This window comes from Mesoplodon bidens, assembly GCF_964165515.1.
Source record: "Mesoplodon bidens genome assembly, chromosome: 3".
NCBI lineage: Eukaryota > Metazoa > Chordata > Mammalia > Artiodactyla > Ziphiidae > Mesoplodon > Mesoplodon bidens.
Window position 1 is genome coordinate 145869136 of NC_138178.1, and position 21529 is coordinate 145890664.

A 21529-nucleotide genomic window follows, 5' to 3' on the forward strand; every position below is an offset into this window, starting at 1 on the left:
TTACCTCTAGAAAACGAAAGGGGATTGTGTAGAGCCGTGGGGTGGGGGACGAAGGGCCAGAGCTGGCAGTGGCAGGCTCCTGGCACAATCAGGGACGGAGCCAAGCTAGTCTCTGGTCTTTCCCTCCCCCCAAACTTTGACACATCCTTCTCAAATACTGCCAGCCCGGGGACCATTGCCACAAGTCCTGGCAGATTAACATGATATGACTGCTGTCCTGGGGGTGAGGAAGGGGGAGCCCTAGACTTTGCACTGTTTCCTAACCTGTACGCCTGGAGATGGTCTAGACCTGGCCAAATATGGTAGTTATTGGCCACATTTGGCTATTGAGCTCTTGAAATGTGACCAGTCTGAACTGAGATATGCTGTAAGAAAAAATACACACCAGGTTTTGAAGACTTAGTATGAAAGAATATAAAATATCTCATAAATAATTTTTTGTGGGGCTTCCCTGGTGGTGCAGTGGTTGAGAGTCCACCGGCCGATGCAGGGGACACGGGTTCGTGCCCCAGTCCGGGAAGATCCCACATGCCGCGGAGCGGCTGGGCCCGTGAGCCATGGCTGCTGAGCCTGCGCGTCCGGAGCCTGTGCTCCGCAACGGGAGAGGCCACAACGGTGAGAGGCCCTCATAGAGCAAACAAAACAAAACAAAACAAAACACAACATTATTCAAATTAATCTCATATGTTCTTCTTACTTTTTGATATGGCCACTGGAAAAATTTAAATTGCATGTGTGGCTTGTGTCTCCAGCTTGCAATGTATTTCTTTTGGGCAGCTCTGGTCTAGACTTTAGAACTGTGCTCTCCAATACAGTAGATAATAGCCACTTTGGGCTATGTAAATTTAAATTAATTAAATTAAGTAAAATTCAAAACTCAGTTCCTAAGTTGCCCTAGCAGCATTTCAAGTGCTCAATAACCACATGTGACTAGTGTCTGCCATGTTGGACAGTGCAGATATAGGACATTTCCGTCATTGCAGCAAGTTCTATTGGGCAGGCTGCTCCAGAGAATCTGTTGCCAGGAGCTAATGCGCAGAGTGGATTTCCTATTTGGGGCTCGGATTTCCAATAAATGGACACAGTCATTAGTTAGATGTTGAGGCTGACTGGGATTCTGAAGGGAGCCAGGCATTTCTTCTTAGGGAAATCACCTCAGGGCCTTTGCACTTGCTGTTCCCCCACCTGGAATTCCCTTTCCCTACATGTCTGCATGGATCAGTTCTTCATTCAGGTCTCTACTCAAATGTTACCTCCTCAGAGAGCCTTTCCTGTCTACCTTTACTAGAATAGCATGGGTACCCCTCCTTTCTTTTCTTTCTTTTTTTTTTTTTAGCACTTTTCAACCCCAGCTGACATATTATCCATTTACTGATTTATCTTTGTAAGTCTTTGTCTTACCCAGTAGATTGAAACTCCATGAGGACAGGGACCTGTCTCGTTCTGAATGAAGGAATGACTGCATGAGTTGCCCAGGGCCCTCTACAAGCTGGGCTCTGATCAAGGGAGACTCTCAGGGGTGGTGGAGTGAGGGGACAAGAGCCCCCGAGCCCCATCCTCACCCTAGTCTGTCCCTTAGGATTTGACTGGAGCCTGCATTTCAAGTGGGAGCAGATCCCTCTGGAGCAGAAGATTGCCCGGACAGACCCCACCAAGCCCATAAGGTCAGGACTGCTGTGGGCTCTGGAGAGACCCCTTCCTTCCCTGAGTCAGGGGCTTTGGAGGCTCCTGGGAGGGCCATTTCAGTTGCCAGGGCTCCTAGGGGTGTACAATCCAAGGGCTAACTCTGTTCGGCGCCCTGGGGAGAGAGAGGCCAGAGGCCAACAAGCGGGCCAGATATCCGACCCCAGTGCCTCTGCAAGTGGGGGATGCAATGGCCTGGGCCCTGGGGCTGTCTAGAGGGGCTCAGATTTTCCAGCTCATGTGTTTCCTCTTTCCTCTCCTTGCTCCCAGGACGCCTGTCATAGCTGGAGGAATCTTCGTGATTGACAAGTCTTGGTTTAACCACTTGGGAAAGTATGATGCCCAGATGGACATCTGGGGGGGAGAGAATTTTGGTAAGTTGGGAAATAACCACAATAATAATAATGGGTAACCCGGATGGAGTGTTTTCTATATGTAAGGCCCTAAGGATGTTACACATATTAACTCCTTAAATCCTCACGATGAATCTCTGAAGTAAGTACTATTATATCTCCATTCTACTGGTAAAGAGACTGAGGCACAGGGAGGTTAAGTAATTTGTCCAGAGCTACACAGCTAGTCCACAAAGAGATTAGGTGGTCAGGGAGAACCTGTGGCCACATGGCTAGACATGTGTATGGAGGAAGCACATGGCTGCTTCCCTACAAGAAAGGCTGAGGGTGGTGTTTGCAGTAGGGGGTGGTGGTTAAACGTAAGCAATGGGGTCAGATGGCCTGGGTGCAAATCCTGGCCCTACCACCTATAAATTGTTTGGCCCTGGGCAAGTGAAAGCCTCTCTGAGCCTCAGTTTCCCCAAGAGGCTGTTATAAGTACAAAGTGAGATGAGGGGGGTGAAGATGCTGGCAGCCATTATTATTATTATGAGGCCATAGGAACCCTTTAGCCCCACAAGGAAAGGGAAGAGCCAGTGAACCCCCAGTGTCGCTGGTGAGGTTCAGGTGAGATAAAGGCTGGGTACAGATGGAACATCTGATGTGGGTAGTTTAAGGGGGGTTTATAAAAGGGCCTATTTACACGGCATGGGCAAGTTACAGGGAACCACAAGGGCCAGGGTAGGGCTGGGCTGGTGACTGCTGGGAGATGTAGCCACCCCCAGGTCTGAAAGACAGGGAGGGAGTGCTCCCCGACAGTAGCTGTGGTCTTGGGGCACCTGCAGCCAGTCCACTGTGCCAGGTGGAAGGTGTCAGGGAATAAACACCCACCCTCACTCTCCCCCGACCTGCTGGCTGAACTTCCTCACACAGGAAGGAAGCCCAGGGGTACAGCCCACACAGGCAGCCTCCCAGATGAGGAGCGTGGTGGAGGAGGGTGGCGATCAATCCCAGGGATCCAGGAGTGGGGCAGGGTTTGTGGGGGCAGGTACCTTGAGGCTTGTGAAACACAAAGGCCTGTCCTTGCCCTGGCAGTGGACCCAGTCATTCCTTTGCAGAGCCCTTTCCCACTGCTTCCTTTTTCATCCTGGCCAGGTTTTTTGCAAAGTAAATAGGGCTGGTGGTATCTCACCCATCTGACAGATGGGCAAACTGAGGTAGACGCCACCTTCCAGATCTCAGCCGGAAACTCCACGTCTGACAGGTGTAGGTAGTCCCTTTACAGGAGCCACTTAAGTGTTGTGAGGTGTGACCCAAGTCAGAGTCTGTGTTTCTGGGAGGCAAGGACCAGGTCTTTCTTCCCTCTCTGACTGGGGCAGTGGGACAGATGGGCAGTGGGGCTCCGACTCAGGACCAGCTGGAGTGGAAACAGGCATGGGATTTTCTCCCCTTTGTAACTTACGCTTGGAAACCGTTTCCAGGCAGGCATTCAGAGGAGTAAATTCTGGGAACTGGGGTGCAGTGACCCTTCCATTCTGACCTCCTTTTATGTATTTTAGGCCTAAGTGACCTCTTTTGTGTTCTCCATCTCAGCCTGAAGGGAGCTTTGGCAAATCCAGTTTCCTGTAAAGATTCAGAGGGCTGGGAAACTAATGGTCTCTGCTGCATCCAGAGGCCTTTTTCTTTTCTCCTTCCTTCTTTTTTTTTTAAGGCTGGGGCCTGATGGAGAAACAAGTGAATGATCAAATAGCTAACTTCAAACTCTGCCTGAGGCCAGGGCTCAGTGATTAGGGAATTGAAAGGTGAACCACACAGGGGTTCTAGGGAGGGTTTTGTTTCTGCGAAAAAATTCAAAGAAATTCCTAGGCTAGCCATGGTGCTCAGACGTTCAGCTGCTGGAACCAGTTTTGAGCCAGGAGACTCGTCACTGATGGCTTTGGGCCTTTCAGAACTGTTCATTCGTGGAAGGAAGGGAGATGCCCAACCCGAGACTCGGTCCTGTTTCCCCTGAGAGAGCCAATCGCTGGAACCCAGAGGCCGCCTTGAGTGAGGGTGGCAAACGTGAAAACCTTGGGATTCTCATTAGGGATCCTTTTAAAAGGTAGTCAGATCATGTTACTCAGCTGCTCAAGACCCTGCAAGGGCTCCCGCATCACTCAGAGCAAAACCCGAAGTCCTTACACCACCGGCCCTTCCCCCACAAGCACACACCTCCAGCCCCGCCCTCGGCCCCTCCTGCCCTCCCCACACCTCGCTCCACTCCTGCCTACCGAGCTCTTACCTCTAGCTCTGTGCCCTTGCTCGTCCCTCTGCCCTGAACGCGCATCCCTAAGAGTCACGTGCCTCCTCCTCACCTCCTTCAGGCCTCGGCGCAAATGTCCCCCCCCGCCCCGTCCATCGAGAACATCCCTAATCAGCCTCATTAAAACTGCAGTCTCACCCCCAACTCCACTCACCTGCTTCAGTCTCCTACCTGCTGCGCAGATGAAGTATTCTACTCATTTTCTTGTCTACTTGTATTTTGGTTTCTTCTTTTACTGAGTTCCTGTTTCCCCCCCGCTAGAGTGTGTAAGGGATTCTACAACGGCGTCTGACAGATCATGATCTGGTTCAAACAGTGGGACTTGCTGGACAAAGTGTGCACTTTACACTGCAGTTCTGCACCTGAGCGTGGAGGTGACCTTGGAGAGGTTATTTAACATCTTTGAGCTTCACAGTCCTTATTAAAAACATGGGGATCATAACACCCAATGCCACATGGTAGCTGTGAGAATTAGACATCAGCCATACAGAGCACAGAGTGAGTGCTCAGTCAGTGGATGACGGTTACTGCTTTTGTTGTTGCCATGTTGTTGTTTTTTTTGGCTGTGCCATGCAGCTTGTGGGATCTTAGTTCCCTGACCGGGGATCGAACCTGCCCGCACCCTTGGCAATGAAAGCGCAGCGTCCTAACCACCGGACCACCAGGGAATTCCCTGTCGTTGCCCTTGTTGATAAAAATGACAATAAATAATAGTGATGTGGACAGTATGGGCTATGTGGGATGAAATGACCTAACTAGTGTAACAAAGTTAATCTGGAAGAAATGGTACCAGAATGCAGATCTTCCGTCCCCAGTTCTAAACCTCAGTTGCCGAACCAGCTGCAGGGCTCTGACCAGGAGGACAGAGGCCTGGCCGTTTGCAGGCAGACCTGGGGAAGCCCATTAACGGGGCCAACGCTGGGTGCGGGTCCAGATACGCCTGGCGTCCAGTCGTGGACCACACTGGGAAGTCACCTGGTGCACAGAGGCTGGCCAGGAGGTGGGCCTTAGTCCTGCCGCCTCTGCCCCCCACTCTGCTAGTCCCTGGGAGGTCCCTGAGCAGTCGCTCCAGATGAGAGCCCCCAGACCTGGCCAGGGACCACAAGTGTCCTTACAGCCAACTGGGGAGTAGGAAGAGGAACCAAGGCTGGAACTCATGAAAAACAATGGTCTTTCCTTTTTTTTTTTTTTTTTTTAATTAAAAACAAAAAAACAAGGGCTATGGATTTTCTGGGACAGGAGGGAGGTGTTTTAATGTCAAAGGGTGTCCAACTTCAGGGTTAAAATGAAAGAAAGTAGAAAATCAGAAGAGATTCAGCCAGCTGCCGAGGTGGGTCCTTGCCGGAAATGAAAACTGTTGAGTGGAAAACAGAGTAGGCAACGTGTGACGTCCCCTTCTGGGAGGCAGGATGGCCACTGCTCGCCTCTCCCAGCACTACTAGGGACCACAGTCATCTGTGAAAGCTCGTTCAGCGTCACACCACCACCAAGAGGAAGTATGTCTCAGTAGGGCCACTGGTAGCTGTAAATGGAGACCACCAGGGCCATGAGGGAGGTCTGGGCCAGCCAGAAAAATGCCAGCGGGTATGTGTGTGTAGAGGTATGTGTGTGTGGGATGGGTGTGTGGTGTCTGTGTGGAGTGTGTGTGAGGAGGGGGTGTGTGTATGTGGGATGTGTGCATGTACACGCATGGAGGAAGAGGTCAGGAACACATGCAAGGAGTGGGTGCACCCCGTGTAAACAGGCCCAGGAGCTCTGACACCAGCATATGCCTCCAAGGAGACACCAAAGGCAAGGGAAGCCAGCTCCTTCCTACCTTCACTCCGTGGGGACTTGCCAAGTGGCTCCTTCCCGTCCTGATGGCTGCCGTCTCTGCAGAGCTCTCCTTCCGGGTGTGGATGTGCGGTGGGAGTTTGGAGATCGTGCCCTGCAGCCGGGTGGGTCACGTCTTCAGGAAACGGCACCCCTACAACTTTCCTGAGGGCAACGCCCTCACCTACATCAGGTAGGTCACGGTGCAAAGAGCACCGCGCTAAGAGCTAGGACACCTAGACCCCAGCCCTGTCAGTTACCCAAGGGACTGTGGGTAGCTACACCACCTTTCTGGGCCTCAGTTTCCCCATTTGCCCCCCATTCTGGGATCCCGGTACTTTCAGGCTGGAAGGATGAAGCTGGGAGTGTCTCCACCAGGCCTCTCTTGTTTTGACTGTCCTTGTCCATGAGGGTCTTGGAAAACCAGCCAAATGACCAACTGGAAGCTGCCCTCCACTCACTGGGTCCCAAGTACTGGTCATAGACGCCATGTCCTGACCCTGACTTGGTCGGCGTCTGCCCGTCCATGTCCCCAGTCACAGCGTGCACTTCATCTTGAGGGGCAGTGGGCAGGGTCCTAGAAGACCACTCCCATCGCCCGCCCCCCTGATGCTGGTGGCAAGGGGAGGGTGGGAGGAGCGTCATGAGCACTCCCCTCCCAAGGATGAGTCTTCAGCTTCTCAGGCTCCCTTGTTGCCAGCGGTGGCTCCCCAGGTCTAGCTCATCAAATGGCCTGTCTTTTTGTTTTGCTTCCCCTTATCCCATTTTAATTGTTTTTATACTTGTAAAAGTGATACATGTTTACTGTAAAAATTCAAACTATATCATATATATTATATATATATCTGTACATATAGTATGTTACACATTATAATTTTTACTCTTTATACCACACAGAGAGAAAAAAATGAAAGTCCCTTTCACCCAGCCTTACTCCTATCCACTTGTCTCTCCAAAAGTAACTACTGCTAATAGATTTCTAGCTTATCATTTCAGGTCTTTTAATTTATTTTCATATATATATAGTTTCTGTATAGAGATGCATGCGTTTGTGGGGTGTTTTTTTACATTTTTTAACTTTATTTTATATTGGAGTATAGTTGATCAACAATGTTGTGTTAGTTTCAGGTGTACAGCGAAGTGATTCAGTTATACATATACATGTGTCTATTCTTTTTGTGTTTTTTATATAAATGGGGTCGCACTGCATGATTTTTCTGCAGCATGCTTTTCCGCCACTCCACACTAAATTGTAGACATCCTTCAGCGTCAGTATGTACTAACCTTGGTGTTCTTTTTTGAGGCTGCCTAGTACTCCATCATGTGGACGTAGTTCATTATTCTCCTCTTGATGGGCATTTAGGTTGTCACAGATGTTTTATGACACAAGTATTCTAATACATGTCCCTTTGCCCACACGCTGGTATTCTGGTAGAATAGATTCCTCAAAGTGGAGTGTCAAAGAGTATCCATACCCACAGAGTTGATGGATCCTGACAGATTGTCCTCCAAAAAGACTGTTCTCATTGATACCACCCCACTCAGTATTCTTTCGCGTGCACCCCTGTCTCCGCACCCTGTACTGCACAGAGCTGATCTTGATCCCAACCCTGACTCTGTCACCACCCTGGTGACCTTATTTTGCTCCTTCCTATCCTTTTAGGAATACCAAGCGCACTGCAGAGGTGTGGATGGATGAATACAAGCAGTATTACTACGAGGCCCGGCCCTCGGCCATAGGAAAGGCCTTCGGCAGGTGGGCCCCTCTCCCAGCCCCCCTTGGCCTCCCTCCACAACCATAGCAAAATACAAAATTGTGTGTACACCAGGGAAGCGCTCAGCGTCTCCTTAGCAACTGAGCTGCCCCAGGCCGCTGGGCTCTAACGGGCCTGTAGGGTATACGACGCAGAGACAAGATTCCGGTCCTTGAGGAGGATGCAGCTTCATAGGGAGAAATAACCAGGGAGGGCTCGCTTATGCGAGCACTGCCGGTCCACAAGCTGCCTGCAGGACAGACATCTGTGCAAGTGCTTAAGGATGACTCTCTGTAGAAAACTCTCGGGGTTTTGGCTCCACACCTTGCTGTTCAAAATCTGACAGTGATCTGTTAGCTTATTTTTCTGCCCTGGACTGTTATGACTACAGTCTAGTTAAGCATTTTCAAAATGTGGATTCGTTGTGAAATCAATTTAGAGAGTCGTGACCAGTATTTTTTTTTTTAACGATAGAGAACTAGAATATTACAGATGAGTACAGAACAGAACAGAAAATAACAGTTGATTGCAGTTATGGATAGATATTGTTTTGTGAAAACTCCTATTTTGGTTGTATGTTTGTAGCCATATATGCCCATGGGTATACTTGGTCACAATGTATTTATTTCTTACTTAATGTTGTGGTCAGATATGTTTGAAAACATATTAGCGATCATCAGTGAATCTCCCTCTATTTGTTTGTATCTATCCCTTAAAAAAAAAAAGTTTAAAAAAGAAGTTATGTCACTATTTCTTTTAGTGGGGAAGTAACATCTACTGAGGACCTACCCTGTGCTAGGCACTTATGTCCCCTTTATTCATTTGATTCTCACAAAAACCTCTGGAGGTAGATGGTTGTGTCCCCACTTTACTAAGAACAAACAGGCTCAGAGAGGTGGTGAGGGTCATCTGTCAGTGGCCATTATGGTCAGTGGAGCTGAGGAAGGTGTCCATGGACACATCAGATGGTTTTTGTTTGCCAACTTTTTGGAAAGATGTTTAAAGCGTGGTTTTCTTGTTGGTAGACACTTTCTGCTCAACTGGAATGCAGGAAAGGAAACCTTCTAGTTCATTAAGGCTCTGCTCTCTCTGTGAAAATAAGGACCAGATAGTGGTATCCTCACTTGAGGTCTCAAGGAGTAAGAAGCCGAGATTAAAGCCTGGCCTCCGTGGGCTGGGCAGATCCTGAAAGGTGAGCAGGAATTTGAGGAGAGAAAGAAGGCGTGGCCAGGAACCCTGGGACGAGCTTGCAGGTCAGAGAATGACTTAAGGCAGAGACCAAGGCTGGAAGGCAGCCTTGGACAGCTCCTGGCCCTAGCTCCCTTGGGGTAGGTGGAAAGAGGGGGCCGGCCTCCCGGGCCTTCTCACGCCCGCTGAGCATTGCCTTCTCCTCCAGCGTGGCCACGCGGATCGAGCAGAGGAAGAAGATGAACTGCAAGTCCTTCCGCTGGTACCTGGATAATGTCTACCCAGAGCTCACGTGAGTGCAGCCCTCAGCTCGTGCATCTGGCCTGGGTGGGGGCCAGCAGCTTGGGGACCCTTCACCCTGATCTCTCCTCAGCCCAGGCAATCTGGCTATTTCTAGCTGTCGGTGTTTGTTGTCCTGCGAAGGGTCTGGAGGAACCAGGAGGAGGTTACCAGGAGTTAAGAGTGAGGTGTGGTAGGAACCAAAGTTTAACAGACTGGGCCTTAGAGCTAGAAATGGGCATTGTCCCCTTCGGACAACAACAGTGCATTGTGTAGCAAAGGCTGCAGAAACACTCATTTCCTTTGACTCTCCTCTCTTCCTTCTGGGAGTTTATCCTAAGGAAATAAAGCAACCAAAGCAAAAAACCTGTTGACAAATAAATGTCCACTGTAGGCTTCTCTGCTGTGAAAAAGTCGAGAAAAAACTAATGATAGGGCCTGGGTTTAGTGCATCATGATGCGTCGATCTAAACAAATATGTGTCAATTAATGTTATAATCATAAACTGTGAAAAAACATGGGGAAATGTTTGCTCCAGCAAATGAGGAAGCAACATGCAAATGGTGTATGTGTGTGGGCTACAGGACGGTGGGCAGTAGCTGTAATGACAGGGGTGGGGAGGGCAGAGCTGATTCTTTTTTTCCTCATTTCAAAATCCCTCTCAGCATCCTGGCTACATCATTCCTCACATCCTCCAGGTCTTGACTCAGCTGTCCGCGCTGCGTGAGGCTCCCCCGAACTCTGCATTGGCCGACCGCACCTTCCCCAGCATTCCCTGCTTATTTTCCTGTCACCCTTATTGTCATTCAGCATATATGTGGCCAATTACTTTTATTGTCATCTCCCCACACTTGACAGGAAGCTTCGTGAGAGTAGAGGTGTTTATCTGTTTTGTTCACTGCCTTATCTCCAGCCCCTAGAACAGTGCCTGTCTCAAAATGGGCACTCGATACATATTTTTAACTGAATAAATTGCATAGTCAATAAGCTTCAGTAATAACTTTGAAATTAGCATTCTCTCTTCTAGAAATGTCACCTCGGGGAACGGGTTATTCCACTGCTGTCTCCCAAGGATGCTGTCATGGCTTTCCAGAACACTCCATCTCTCAGAGCCTGCAGATCCTCCAAGGAGGCAAATCTTTGTCCTTCAAGGGCAGATTTGATTTTTGGAAAACAGCCGTAGTTAAGTTGTAGCCAAGTCCAGTGAGTAAGCTGGTTGATTAACCCAGATAATACAATCCTGGGTCCCAAATACAGGGTGACAAGATTGAAACAAGTGACAAGGATAAACTGACTCTGCAAGCAATGTTCAAGGAATTCCAAAAGGGTCTGAGCAGCGGCAGCATCCTTGGAAAAAGTTGGCAGCCTGGATAACCCCAGCTCCCCAGATGATGGCTGTGCATGGAAGAACATTAATTTACAAACTTGTAATAAATGAACAGCTTCCTCAAGTGGCCACTTTTAAGGGGACAGTTTCATTCAGACATGTCATTTCTGAGGGAAAAAAGCATAGTCTTTCTTTATGTTCTGTCAGAGTTCATGCTATCCGGTTGGAGTCATGGACTCCAGGCCTCAGACAGGAGCTGGGGAGCTGGGGGAAGAGTTGGGAGGATCGGGGATGTGCCTCTCCTCCCCACACCCCAGTCCCCACGCAGTGTCCCATGTCATCCCCTGAGGACCAAGAGGAAGAAGTAGTTTATAACTACCATAAGTCTGGATCTTTCACAAAGACAGGAGAGTGAATGAAACCAGCCGTGTGATATGAGGAGCATAAGTCCTCTTCCGTTTGTTTTGTCACTGTGTGGACGTTTAAAAATGATTTTTTGTTGTTAAGGTAGAAATTGCAGCTCATTCCTATCCAGTTTACTCATCCTCGGTCTGTTTTTTTGTTTGTTTGTTTGTTTGTTTGTTTGCGGTACGAGGGCCTCTCACTGTTGTGGCCTCTCCCATTGCGGAGCACAGGCTCCGGATGTGCAGGCTCAGCGGCCATGGCTCACGGGCCCAGCCGCTCCGCGGCATGTGGGATCTTCCTGGACCGGGGCACGAACCCGTGTCCCCTGCATTGGCAGGCGGACTCTCAACCACTGCGCCACCAGGGAAGCCCCTCATCCTCGGTCTGTTCCTTCATGTTCTACCTCAGTTCTCAGGGAGAGGGGCCTGGAGTGGATCAGGTTGTTAATTAGAAAGGAGATCTATAGGCCCAAATGATACCATGTTCCTCCAAACAGGATCCTAATAGTTGGGCCACACTTGCAGATGGTCAGTGGAGAAACTTAGGAGGCTGAATGGAGAGACCTTTGTTTTCCTAGGCCTGCCTAGCAGCCTGCAGTACTGCTACAGTGCTGCCGCTTTTCCAGATCAGAGTTCTGTGGCTAGCCTCAGCAATTGCTAATGTATTACTTTTATTAGGATGCTCAGGAACAGTTGTGCAGGCTGTGCATTGCACAAGCACACCATATTTGAAGGGTGCTGGTCACACAGTATTGTACATTTATTACTACAATTCCTGGCAAATGACAGTAAAAGTCTTCTAACAAAAGACTTTTTTGTCTTTTTTTTCATAATGTAGAAAATCATCTATATTATGATGATTTTCTAACAGATGGAAGTAAAGTGTCTCAAGAAAGGAATGCCTGTTGCTGTTTCTACAAAGGCATCATAAGGGCTAATGGCAGCCCAGCTTCGAGGTGGTCCACAGAGAGGAAAGCAGATGCAGACTTAAGAGGGCTACCAACAAATAGGACAGCTTAGCCTGGCTCTGCCAGAGAGCAGAGGAAGGGTGGTGATGGCCATCCCAGCTGCTGCAGGGCTGCTACCACTCAGACACCTCAGGAGTTGCATCTGGTCTTGAGATTGCTGCCCAAGCCCCGGGTTTCCTGCATAAGCATCAGTGGGCAGGCCTTTGTTGTCAGTGACATTGCCACACTTGGACAGAACACACCTCACCTCTGAAAACTGATCATCTTGCACATCTTCCTAAGCAACAGCGGGTAGGGAGGAGAAGAGAAGAGAAGGGTCTGGAACAACCTTGGCTTCTCAAAGAGGCTCCCACAGGACCTTGTCTCTGTATAGAGGGGAAGTATAACACGTTGCCCCTGGATGAAGCAGAGGGGGTGGAGCTTTTGCCTCCCAACAGCCTTGCACCTAGCAGGTTGCAAACTTAAATCCTACAGTGATCAGACAGGCAATGTCAATAAGTCAACTGGGTGGGGATGACAGTAAGGAGTGGAGGGGACTGTGGCAAACTGAAATGCACAAGCTCCACCCATAAGGGGGCAGCTGCTGCTCATGACAGCGTGTTACTGCCGTGCTGGAATGCAAGTTCGATGTGGCAGCCTGACCTTCCTATGTTTTCCAAAGAAGCTGGATTTTTGGTGTGATGAATTGGGAGACTGGGATTGACATATATACACTAATATGTATAAAATGGATAACTAATAAAAACCTGCTGTATAAAAAAATAAATAAAATTCAAAAAAAAATTCTAAAGTTCAAAAAAAAAAAAGGAAGCTGGATTTTTCTGCGTAAACTTGAAATCTTAAAATACTGCCAACTAATTAAAAGCACCAATAATCACACTGTGCAGGTCAGAAAAAAACCTGTCCAGGGCCAGATTCAGCTTAGGGGCCAACAGTTTGCAGCCTCTGTTCTAGAACTGCACGACCTCTTACAAGGGGGTGTGGGGTTCTGAAGGGGCACTGCTACCAGTAGTGTGGAGGGAAAGTGAAAGGCTCTCCATGAGGCTCTGTGAGAGCGGGTAGGTTCTGGGAATCCGGGGGCTTCCCACCAGCCCTGAGGAAGGAAGACCTGGTTTGGTCGAGGTCCTGCAGGATGTCCACATGAGACAAGAGAGTGCCGGAAATGTTCTGATCCATGACCCCCGCCCAGGTTCTCTTCCTGACAGAGGTAACAGAGGCAGATAGGATTAGCATGTGCTCAGACTCTAAGCCCTCCTGGTTCCCCATCACGCCCTGTGGGTCCGTAAGCCAAGTGCGTGTATAACCTTCTAAGCCCAGGAATACCAGCCCATGTCAGCTGGGGCCAGCATCTCCGTTAGGTTTATTACCCACAGGGTAAGACCATGTGTTTTATATCTGTGTGTGTTTAAGCATATTTTTCCTGTGCATATAAAATGTTTTAATAATACACTATTTTGAAACATGCCTGTTTTACTTAACTGTATGTTTTGAACACTTTCCCACATTACCAGAGTCATTTTTAATGGCTAAAGGTTTTTTCCATCCTACAGATGAATCAGAATTTACTTAGCCCATCCCCTATTGTTGGATATCTAGGAATTTCCCATGTTTTCAGTATAAGCAGTCGCTCTGAATGAATATCTTTTAAACTAAATCTCTGCACACATCTTTAATTATTGCCCTAGGATACAAAGTTACTGGAAGTGGGACAAAGGTGTGCACATTTTTAAGGCTTTTGATACGTAATACCACACTGCCCTCCAGAAAAGGTGGGCCAGTTTATGTTCTCACCCAATCCCACAGCTATTGCCAACACTAGGTAGTGATATTTAAATATATATATATGTATATATATATATATATATGTATATGTGTGTATATATACATAGATATACACACATACACTTAAATATATAAATGTATTATTTTATGTATGTAAATAAATTATATAAACACACACACACATATATATACACATATGGTAAACAAACAGTGGTACCTCTCTAATATGTATTTCTTTAATCGTTGATGAGATGGAACACATTTTCATATTTGTCTATTTTACATTTGCCTCTTCAAAGTGACCCCTTCCCTGTCATTTCGAGGTTGTTTATTGAGCCCACATTTGGGCCTCAGCCTCTCCCCAGCCTGTCCTCTTTCTGGGCTGGGGAACCCTGGTTTCTGGTTTGAACCCTCTCAGGCCTGGCCTCCAGGGCAGTCCCTGGGGCTCCCGGAGCTGCTCAGAACCCAGTAGGGCGAGGCCCAGTCTTCCCAGAGGCACCCCTGCTCACCTCCCCCTGCTGCCAGGCCTGCTCCCCGGCTCCCCTCCCCACGGACACCTGGGTGCCCCGAGAGCTGGCAGGGCGCTGCCCTCTGGGTAAGTGTGGGCAAGCCTGGGGAGGGCAGAGGACAAGCCTGACCGCTGCCTTTTCTCTCAGCGTCCCCGTGAAGGAAGTGCTCCCCGGCATCATTAAGCAGGGGGCTAATTGCTTAGAATCGCAGGGCCAGGACACGGCTGGTAACTTCCTGCTCAGCATGGGGACCTGCAGAGGGTCTGCCAAGAGTCCGCCGGCGGCCCAGGTAGGTGGCTTAGGGCCCCCAGGTCAGGACCGGGCATGGGTGGGGGCCTCCCTCTGCCTGTTCTCATCTTCCCTCTGCCTACACCTTCCACAAACCCACTTTCCCAAGGACCCTGCAAGCTGTCCCCTCCCACTCTGCTCCTTGGGTCTGCTCCCACCATACTCGGTCGCCTTTGTAGCCTGTCACACAGTCGCCCTATGGGCACCGCCTGCTTCCTCCTTGCAGAGGGAGAAATGCTGCCCAAACAGAGCCCAGTTCTCTCCTGGGATGCAGCTGTGGTCCGCCTGTATATACAGGGCATCCAGGACTCCTGTGTACACACGTGCACAACATGAGTGTTGATGCACCATGTCGAACTAGAGCAGGTCATGGAGACCCCGGCGTGGACTGGCTCCCTGGCTGCCCTGCTCCCATGTCCTGTCTTTCTCCTCATCCCCTGAGCATCCCTTCATACATCCTCTGGCTAGCTCCAGCTAAGCTCCCCCACCCCAATATTTTATTATGAAAAATTTCAAACAGAGAAAAGTTGAAAGAATTGTACAGTGATTACCCATACACCCATCCCTAGTATTTGTAGAAAATTTTACCAAAATAAACAGTGTATTTGCTCTATCTACCCATCTATCCATCCATCCATTGCTGTACTTTTGGACTTGGCCTTTCTGCTCCCTGTCTTGCAGGCGTGGCTGTTCAGTGACCATCTCATCCAGCAGCAGGGGAAGTGCCTGGCTGCCACTTCCACCTCCATCTCCCCCGGGTCCCTGGTCATACTGCAGGCGTGCAACCCGAGAGAAGGCAGGCAGGTAAGCCTTCTCGCCCATAGGCACGGGATGGCGGCAGCCCCGGAGAACACAGTGCGGGTTTGACATACAGACTCAAATAAGCCCTCCAGAGTGAGGATTTGGGGGACCTAAGCCAGTATCCAGGTCAAGTCTATTGTTTTCCTCATGAGGAAGTATGGTAAGTAGTTGTTAAATGTCCATCCTGCATCCTGTGGCTCCATGCGGGCAGGGACTATTTATCTTGTCAACACTGTATCCCTAGCCCCTGACAACCAGCACAGCCAAAATAAATGTGAGCTTTTACTGAGAACCTGTGCTAGGGGTTTTACATAGGTCATCTCATCTAATTCTCCCAGCAATCCAGCAACGTGGGCCCTAGTACTAACCCCATTTTAGAGGTGAGAAAACTGAGGCTTACTGAATTTAAGAAACATATCAGATCACATAGTTGGGAAGGGGTGGAACTGAGGTTCAAGCCCAGGTCAGCATGACTCCTAAGCCCACAGTCTTGCCCCAGCACATAGTAGGTGCTCAGTAAGTATTTCTTGACTGCTGGCTGACTGGGGAAACTGAGATCCAGCCACAGTGTTTTCCAAGCTGGCATGCCGGCCTCACGTGAGCACTGCCTTTTCCATTTGTCAAACACTCTCACCTGCCCTATTTTCATTAATCCTGGGAGACAGGTCAGGCCTGCCTGTTGAGGAAGAAGATGCTCAGGGCACACAGCAGCCAGTGACAGTCAGCCCCACTCCATTCCTGGCTGGGAGGGCTGCCCCTCTGCCTGGGAATGGACACAAGGCCAGAGTTCTGGTCTAGTCCTTCCTCTGCCCACACCTTCTTGGGAGCTCCCACTGTGCCTGAGCCTGGCCAGCCCGCAGGGCAGTGCAAGGGGCAGAAGAGTGCCTGGCTTTTTGATTCAGCCACCGGGTTTCCTCCCACCCCTTTGCTGTTGCCTGGGTCGGCTCTTTCTTTAGGGATGACTGGCAGTTTGCTATTTTATTCTGGAAAAGCAGCCGGATCCTTCCTTCCTCTCCCTTCAGCGCGCGCGCGCGCGCGCGCGCGCGCGCGCGCGTGTGTGTGTGTGTGTGTGTGTGTGTGTGTGTGTGTGTGTGTGAGCTTTGTGTGCCAAGGCCTGCTCGCTGGGCCTGCGGGACACATCTGAAGCACTTCCTGGCTGGGACGCTGCAGCTTGTCCTGCCTGCCCTCTGCCCCTGCCCTGCAGTTAGGTGGGTGCCCAGGCTCCCCTTTACCTAGAGTACCGGCCTCTCTGAGGGTCAGGCCTTGAGCCCACTCCCAACCCCATCCTTGCTGAGGCCAAAGTCAGGGAAGTAGCTCCCAGGGCAGCCACCACTCAAATACTTCTCTGGAGCTGCAGCATCCATTTCCCCTTCACCCTGACCCGGGGCTTCTCTGGAGCTGCAGCATCCACTTTCCCTTCACACTGACCCGGGGCTTCTCTGGAGCTGCAGCATCCATTTCCCCTTCACACAGACCCGGGGCTCCTAGGAATCTCCTTTGGCCCCATTCCTTCTGCCCCTGAAAATCCTGCAGGGGCCCCAACAGCTGAGCCCTCTCTTCCCGGAGGACAGGGTGAGCAGCTCTCCCACTGACGGTGCCTTCTCAAATCTAGGCCTCACTTCCTGGTCCCCCTTTGGCCCCGTTTCTGAGGCCACCTGGGTATCAGTTATGGGAGAGATACCTGTGCATAGAGCTGCTGGGATGGCGTCGGCAGGTCCTCGCTCCGTCACCCCCCCTCACCTCTCTGAGCCTCAGTCTCCTCACTTACAAAATGAGGGGCTCCCTCCCCGTCTCCCTTAGAAGGAATCTGCAAGAACCGAGACTGTGGCGATGGGAGAGCGCTGTGAGGTGATATTGTTCCCCTGGCCAGGCCAGAACATAATGGCCAGGAGAGTCGGGAGACCCCGAGACCGTCCGGATGGCACTGGTAGGAAGTGAGGATCCCGTGATTTGCAGAGCACTTCCTCATGACTGGGTGATTCATTCATTCACCCATGCATTCGTTCTTCATAAAACTGCGCTGGGTGCCTACCTTGTGTCAAGGTAGGTGCAGATCACATTGGCCGTAAGGATAAAAGAAGGGTGTGGCCCAGCAGTGCCCAGCTGGGGAGTGTGTGGCCAACCCTTCCCAGGAGGTCAGAGACTGGAAGAGCGCAAGGCAGTAGGATGCTGTGAGTTCCAGAGGGACCAAAGGCCCTATCCTGCCCACTGCCCAGGACCTTTAAGCCAGGAAGCCCTCTCTGCTGGGACCACGTGGGCCAGAGAGACTGGTTCTCAGCCCCGCATTCCTAAGGGGAATCTGGGCTCTGCAGCACGCCCCCTCGCTGCCTTCCACCCTGTTTGCATCTCCCAGTTGGTTCCCTTCTCTGGCCACCCCACGTTCCCCTGCCGCCCCAGCCCTGGCCCTGCAGCTGGTGCCGCCCATCTCCCTTCTCCCAGTTGCTCCAGTGAGAACAGGGCCCGTCCCCCTCAGAGCCCTGCGGCTCCAGCATTCCCCACTTCTTCAGAGGACAGAGGACGAGGTAGATATAGGAAGAGGGGCTATGGATGCAAGGGAGGGAAATAGGAGAGAAACCAAAAATAGACCTGTCTCCCTGTACTTTTCCCTGAGCCTCGAAACCTGGGGTCTCAGCCTCTCATCCCTTCTCCAAACCACACTCCATCCTCCATCCAGCCACTTCCAAAATGGTCTACAGGAGCAACTCTTGTCCCCCTTGTCAAGCTTGGAGCAGGGGAGGCACCAGGAGGTGAAGGCACTGCCTCAGGAGCCCCTTCATGACTCTGATAGGGGGACTCAAGGGCCCTCACCATCCCATCACTCTTCATCTCTGTAGGGATGGTGACCAGTTCCCATTAAAGGGTGTAGGTAACCGGCTGCACAGCTACAGGCAGAAGCTTAGAGCTGCAGGAAGAAGAAATCTTGTTTGAAGGAGTAAAAGATTCACCTAGTCCAGGACTCAAACCCAAGGGCCTACAGAGTGCAAGTGGGGAAGCCCTAGAGGAGAAAAGTCGGGCCCAGGTGGGACTATGGTGAACAGGAACTAGGCTGACTAGCAGAGAGCAGGTCTGCAGCCACAACCACCTGATGCCACCAAAGAAACCAGGCCCATGTCTAAAGGGAAGCTGGAAATGCAGGTTTTTATGCGACAACTAAGCCAAGTTTTAAATAGGCACGTGCAGGCCAGACAACATACATCTCTGGGCTAGACTCAGCCCATGGGCCTCTGACCTAGACTGTGACTTCTTCATGCCAGCCTACAGAAGCCAGAGCGTTCAGGAGGAACAGGCTTCAGGCTTGCATGTGGGGTGTGGGCACCTCTTCTGTAAGGGACACACAGACCATTTAAATAGGGGTGTGTCCTAGGGCCGCTTACATACACGTGTAATGAAGGGATGAACATTATGATTATTATTCATCATTGTTTTCTCTTTCCCCTCCTTTCCTGCCTCTCCCCACAGCGATGGAGGAGAAAAGCCTCTTTCATCCAGCATTCAGTCAGCGGCCTCTGCCTGGAGGCCAAGACCACCCAGCTGGTGACCAGCAAGTGCCAGGCCGACATCCCAGCCCAGCAGTGGCAGCTGTTGCCGCACACATGACCGTAGCCTGGGCCCTCCTGTACCTTTTGCATGAGACTTTGGGACCGGAAGGGGGTTAGGGTGGGGGAGTGTAAAGCGGGCCGTTTCCATCTCCTCACATTTCTGCCGGAATCATCAGCAAACACCACTGCCACGACACACGATTCTCCAGAGCTTGTACGGGGAGGACGCAGGGTGATGCCCTGCTGCCCTGGCCGCCACCCCGGCCTTGCCTGGGGAGAGGAGCTGGTCAGGATGCTGGACTGCTCCTGGGCAGAGACTGGGCAGGAGCCCTGGCCCTTTGTTACCTCCCTTCACCCTCCCGAGGTCTGGACAGTGGTTGGGAGCCTCCCCTTTTTGGCTGGGGAGAACAAGGACCGCAGCCCACACGGGTCCCACTGGGCCAGGGGTCTGCCTGTGGGATCAGGCACGAGAGGAGAATGTGGGCAGTGTGGACGGGGGGCAGGCTGAAGGCGGAGGAAGGGGTGGCCTGCGGGGCAGGTGGAGAACAGCAAGAGGTGAGCAGCTCAGTGGCCTGACCCAGGCAGGTGCTGGGTTCGGGGCGGGAGGGATAGGATCCAGGGCAGAGGATGGGTGATCTGCAGAAAGACGAGGACGGATGAGCAGCGTAGCACTGAAAAGACTGGGTCTCTCCCTGGGGACCTGATTCCCCCCACACGTACCACCCCCAGGGCCGGTGCCTCCGGTCCTGCGCTCTGGTTCCCACGCCTCAGCAAGGGGCTGAAGGGGGATCTCCAGGGGCAGCCTCAGGACACAGTTTATTAAACAGACCCCACTTCTATGTGGACACGTGTCAGGACAAGACCTCTCCCTTGGGCCTTAAAGACCAGCGGGTGCCCTGGCCCCTTGCCCGGTCGTACCGTGTGGACCCCATAAGGACAGACACCACGGAACAGCCCCATCCTCCCTCCTAGCTTTTGACTCCTGCCTTCTCAAAAGCCCTTGCCTCTGTAAATACAATGTTACAGGGCCCGGGGCAGGGCGGCAAGAACGGGACCTCCATTCTGGAGCATCCCTAGCTCATGGGGGCTAAGCCATCCAGGCTGGTACTTGTCCTCACCCCTCCCCACTGCAGGAGGGAGGCCCTTGGGGCTCGGCTGCTGCAGTGGCCTGGAGGCTGGCTGGAGGCCCCAGTTTGTGCAGAGCTCCCAGTTCCTTCTCACAACCACTGGGAGTCTCTCCCCTCCCCCAGGGCCTGGTCTTGGAACCGCTTCTGCTGTTTCCCACGTTCCTCTTCCCCCCACCCCCCCCACCCCGCCGCCTCACTGGCTCAGGCAGTGTGATCTTAGGGAAAAGACTGGTGGTACCAGGAACCCTGGTGGGTCTCCCACCCAAAGCAAATCAGCCTGGTACCCCTAAGGAGTTCATGGATTCCAGAAGGCCTAAGAATGTCCTGAAATCGTCCCCCAAATATTGCATTGTGTGCATATATGCATTTTCCTGGGAAGAGGGTCCGTGGATTTCCCCAGCTTCTTACAGAGGTCCCTGATCGCCAAATGGTCCGAACTTTTGCTCTGGGTTGGAGCTACCAGTCACGAGCTGCCATGCCCCTCCCCCTCCCTGCTGTGCCTCAACTGCTGTGGTCCTGCTCCCTCCATGCAGCCCTTGGGGCCATGGTGCCTACACCCACCCTGGAGGGCTCTCAGTGGCTTCCTCTCACCTCCTGGCTCTCACTGGCGTGCTCTCAGCAGTGCTTCTATGCCCCAGCCTGAACCCCTGCGCTCCCCAGCATGGAGCCCTTGGCCCCCAGGGCAACACTTCTCCCATCCTCTGTGTGATGTTTCATCCACCGCCATCTCCCTTGTGCGTTTCCACCCCAGTGGGTAGTGTGGATCTCTGGGGACAGGGAACATGGGCATCTCTCAATGAATGTAAGAGGACCGCTGCTCAGAGAGCCTTTGGGAGGGCCCCCTCCTTTCCTGTGATCAAACCAGGCTCAGCACTTGTCAGCTGTCCTTTGGGACTCAGCCCTATTCTGTTTTGCTTTTCCTCTTCCTGACCAAAGCATGTGCCACTCGCTGCCCCTGAGGACCTCGTCTTTATGAAAAACTCCTGGAATAAAGCCACTTCTCACACGCACACGTGCACCAGCGCCTTCCTTTCTGACTCCAGAGCCAAGGCCTTCAGTGCCACGCTCCCTCTATTCTGGAAAATTGAAACTGAGCACGCTCAGCTCGCACCCCTCCTGCACCTGGTAGCTTGCTCCTCGGCCCACGTGCCCCCCATACGACCCCAGGCACTCCTGACGACAGGCTGGCTGCTCTGCGGGGGAGCCATCAGGTGGGGCAAGCTGGGACCAGAGCCCAGGCTCCCAGGCACTAGCCTGGTCCCTCTGAACTGCTGTTCCTTTCCTCTGCCACACAAGACAGCAGTGGTAAAAACGCAGGTGGGACGATTTTCCTAGGTAGAAATAGCAAAGTAATTCCAGAAAGAGCCCTACCAGCCTAGCCTTGTTTGATGGGGTAGCAGATGCTCTAATGTTTCCATGGAAACCAATGGAAAG

At 51.5% G+C, this 21529-nt stretch overlaps 1 protein-coding gene across 2 annotated transcripts in view; it reads left to right on the forward strand.

The window, feature by feature from the left end:
• GALNT16 (polypeptide N-acetylgalactosaminyltransferase 16) overlaps positions 1 to 21113 on the forward strand; it is a 100162-nt gene extending 79049 nt beyond the window's left edge. The window contains exons 8-15 of one of the 2 annotated variants that reach the window (XM_081229441.1): positions 1580 to 1664; positions 1954 to 2057; positions 6196 to 6322; positions 7793 to 7885; positions 9280 to 9363; positions 14488 to 14629; positions 15310 to 15432; positions 18889 to 21113. In XM_081229441.1, the coding sequence (XP_081085567.1) occupies positions 1580 to 1664; positions 1954 to 2057; positions 6196 to 6322; positions 7793 to 7885; positions 9280 to 9363; positions 14488 to 14629; positions 15310 to 15432; positions 18889 to 19026 (896 nt within the window). In that variant the 3' untranslated portion in view covers positions 19027 to 21113. Of the gene's footprint in view, positions 1 to 1579; positions 1665 to 1953; positions 2058 to 6195; positions 6323 to 7792; positions 7886 to 9279; positions 9364 to 10377; positions 10595 to 14487; positions 14630 to 15309; positions 15433 to 18888 lie in introns of those variants that run through there. The other variant, XM_081229442.1, reaches the window with a different exon arrangement.
• Positions 21114 to 21529: the final 416 nt, after the last annotated feature.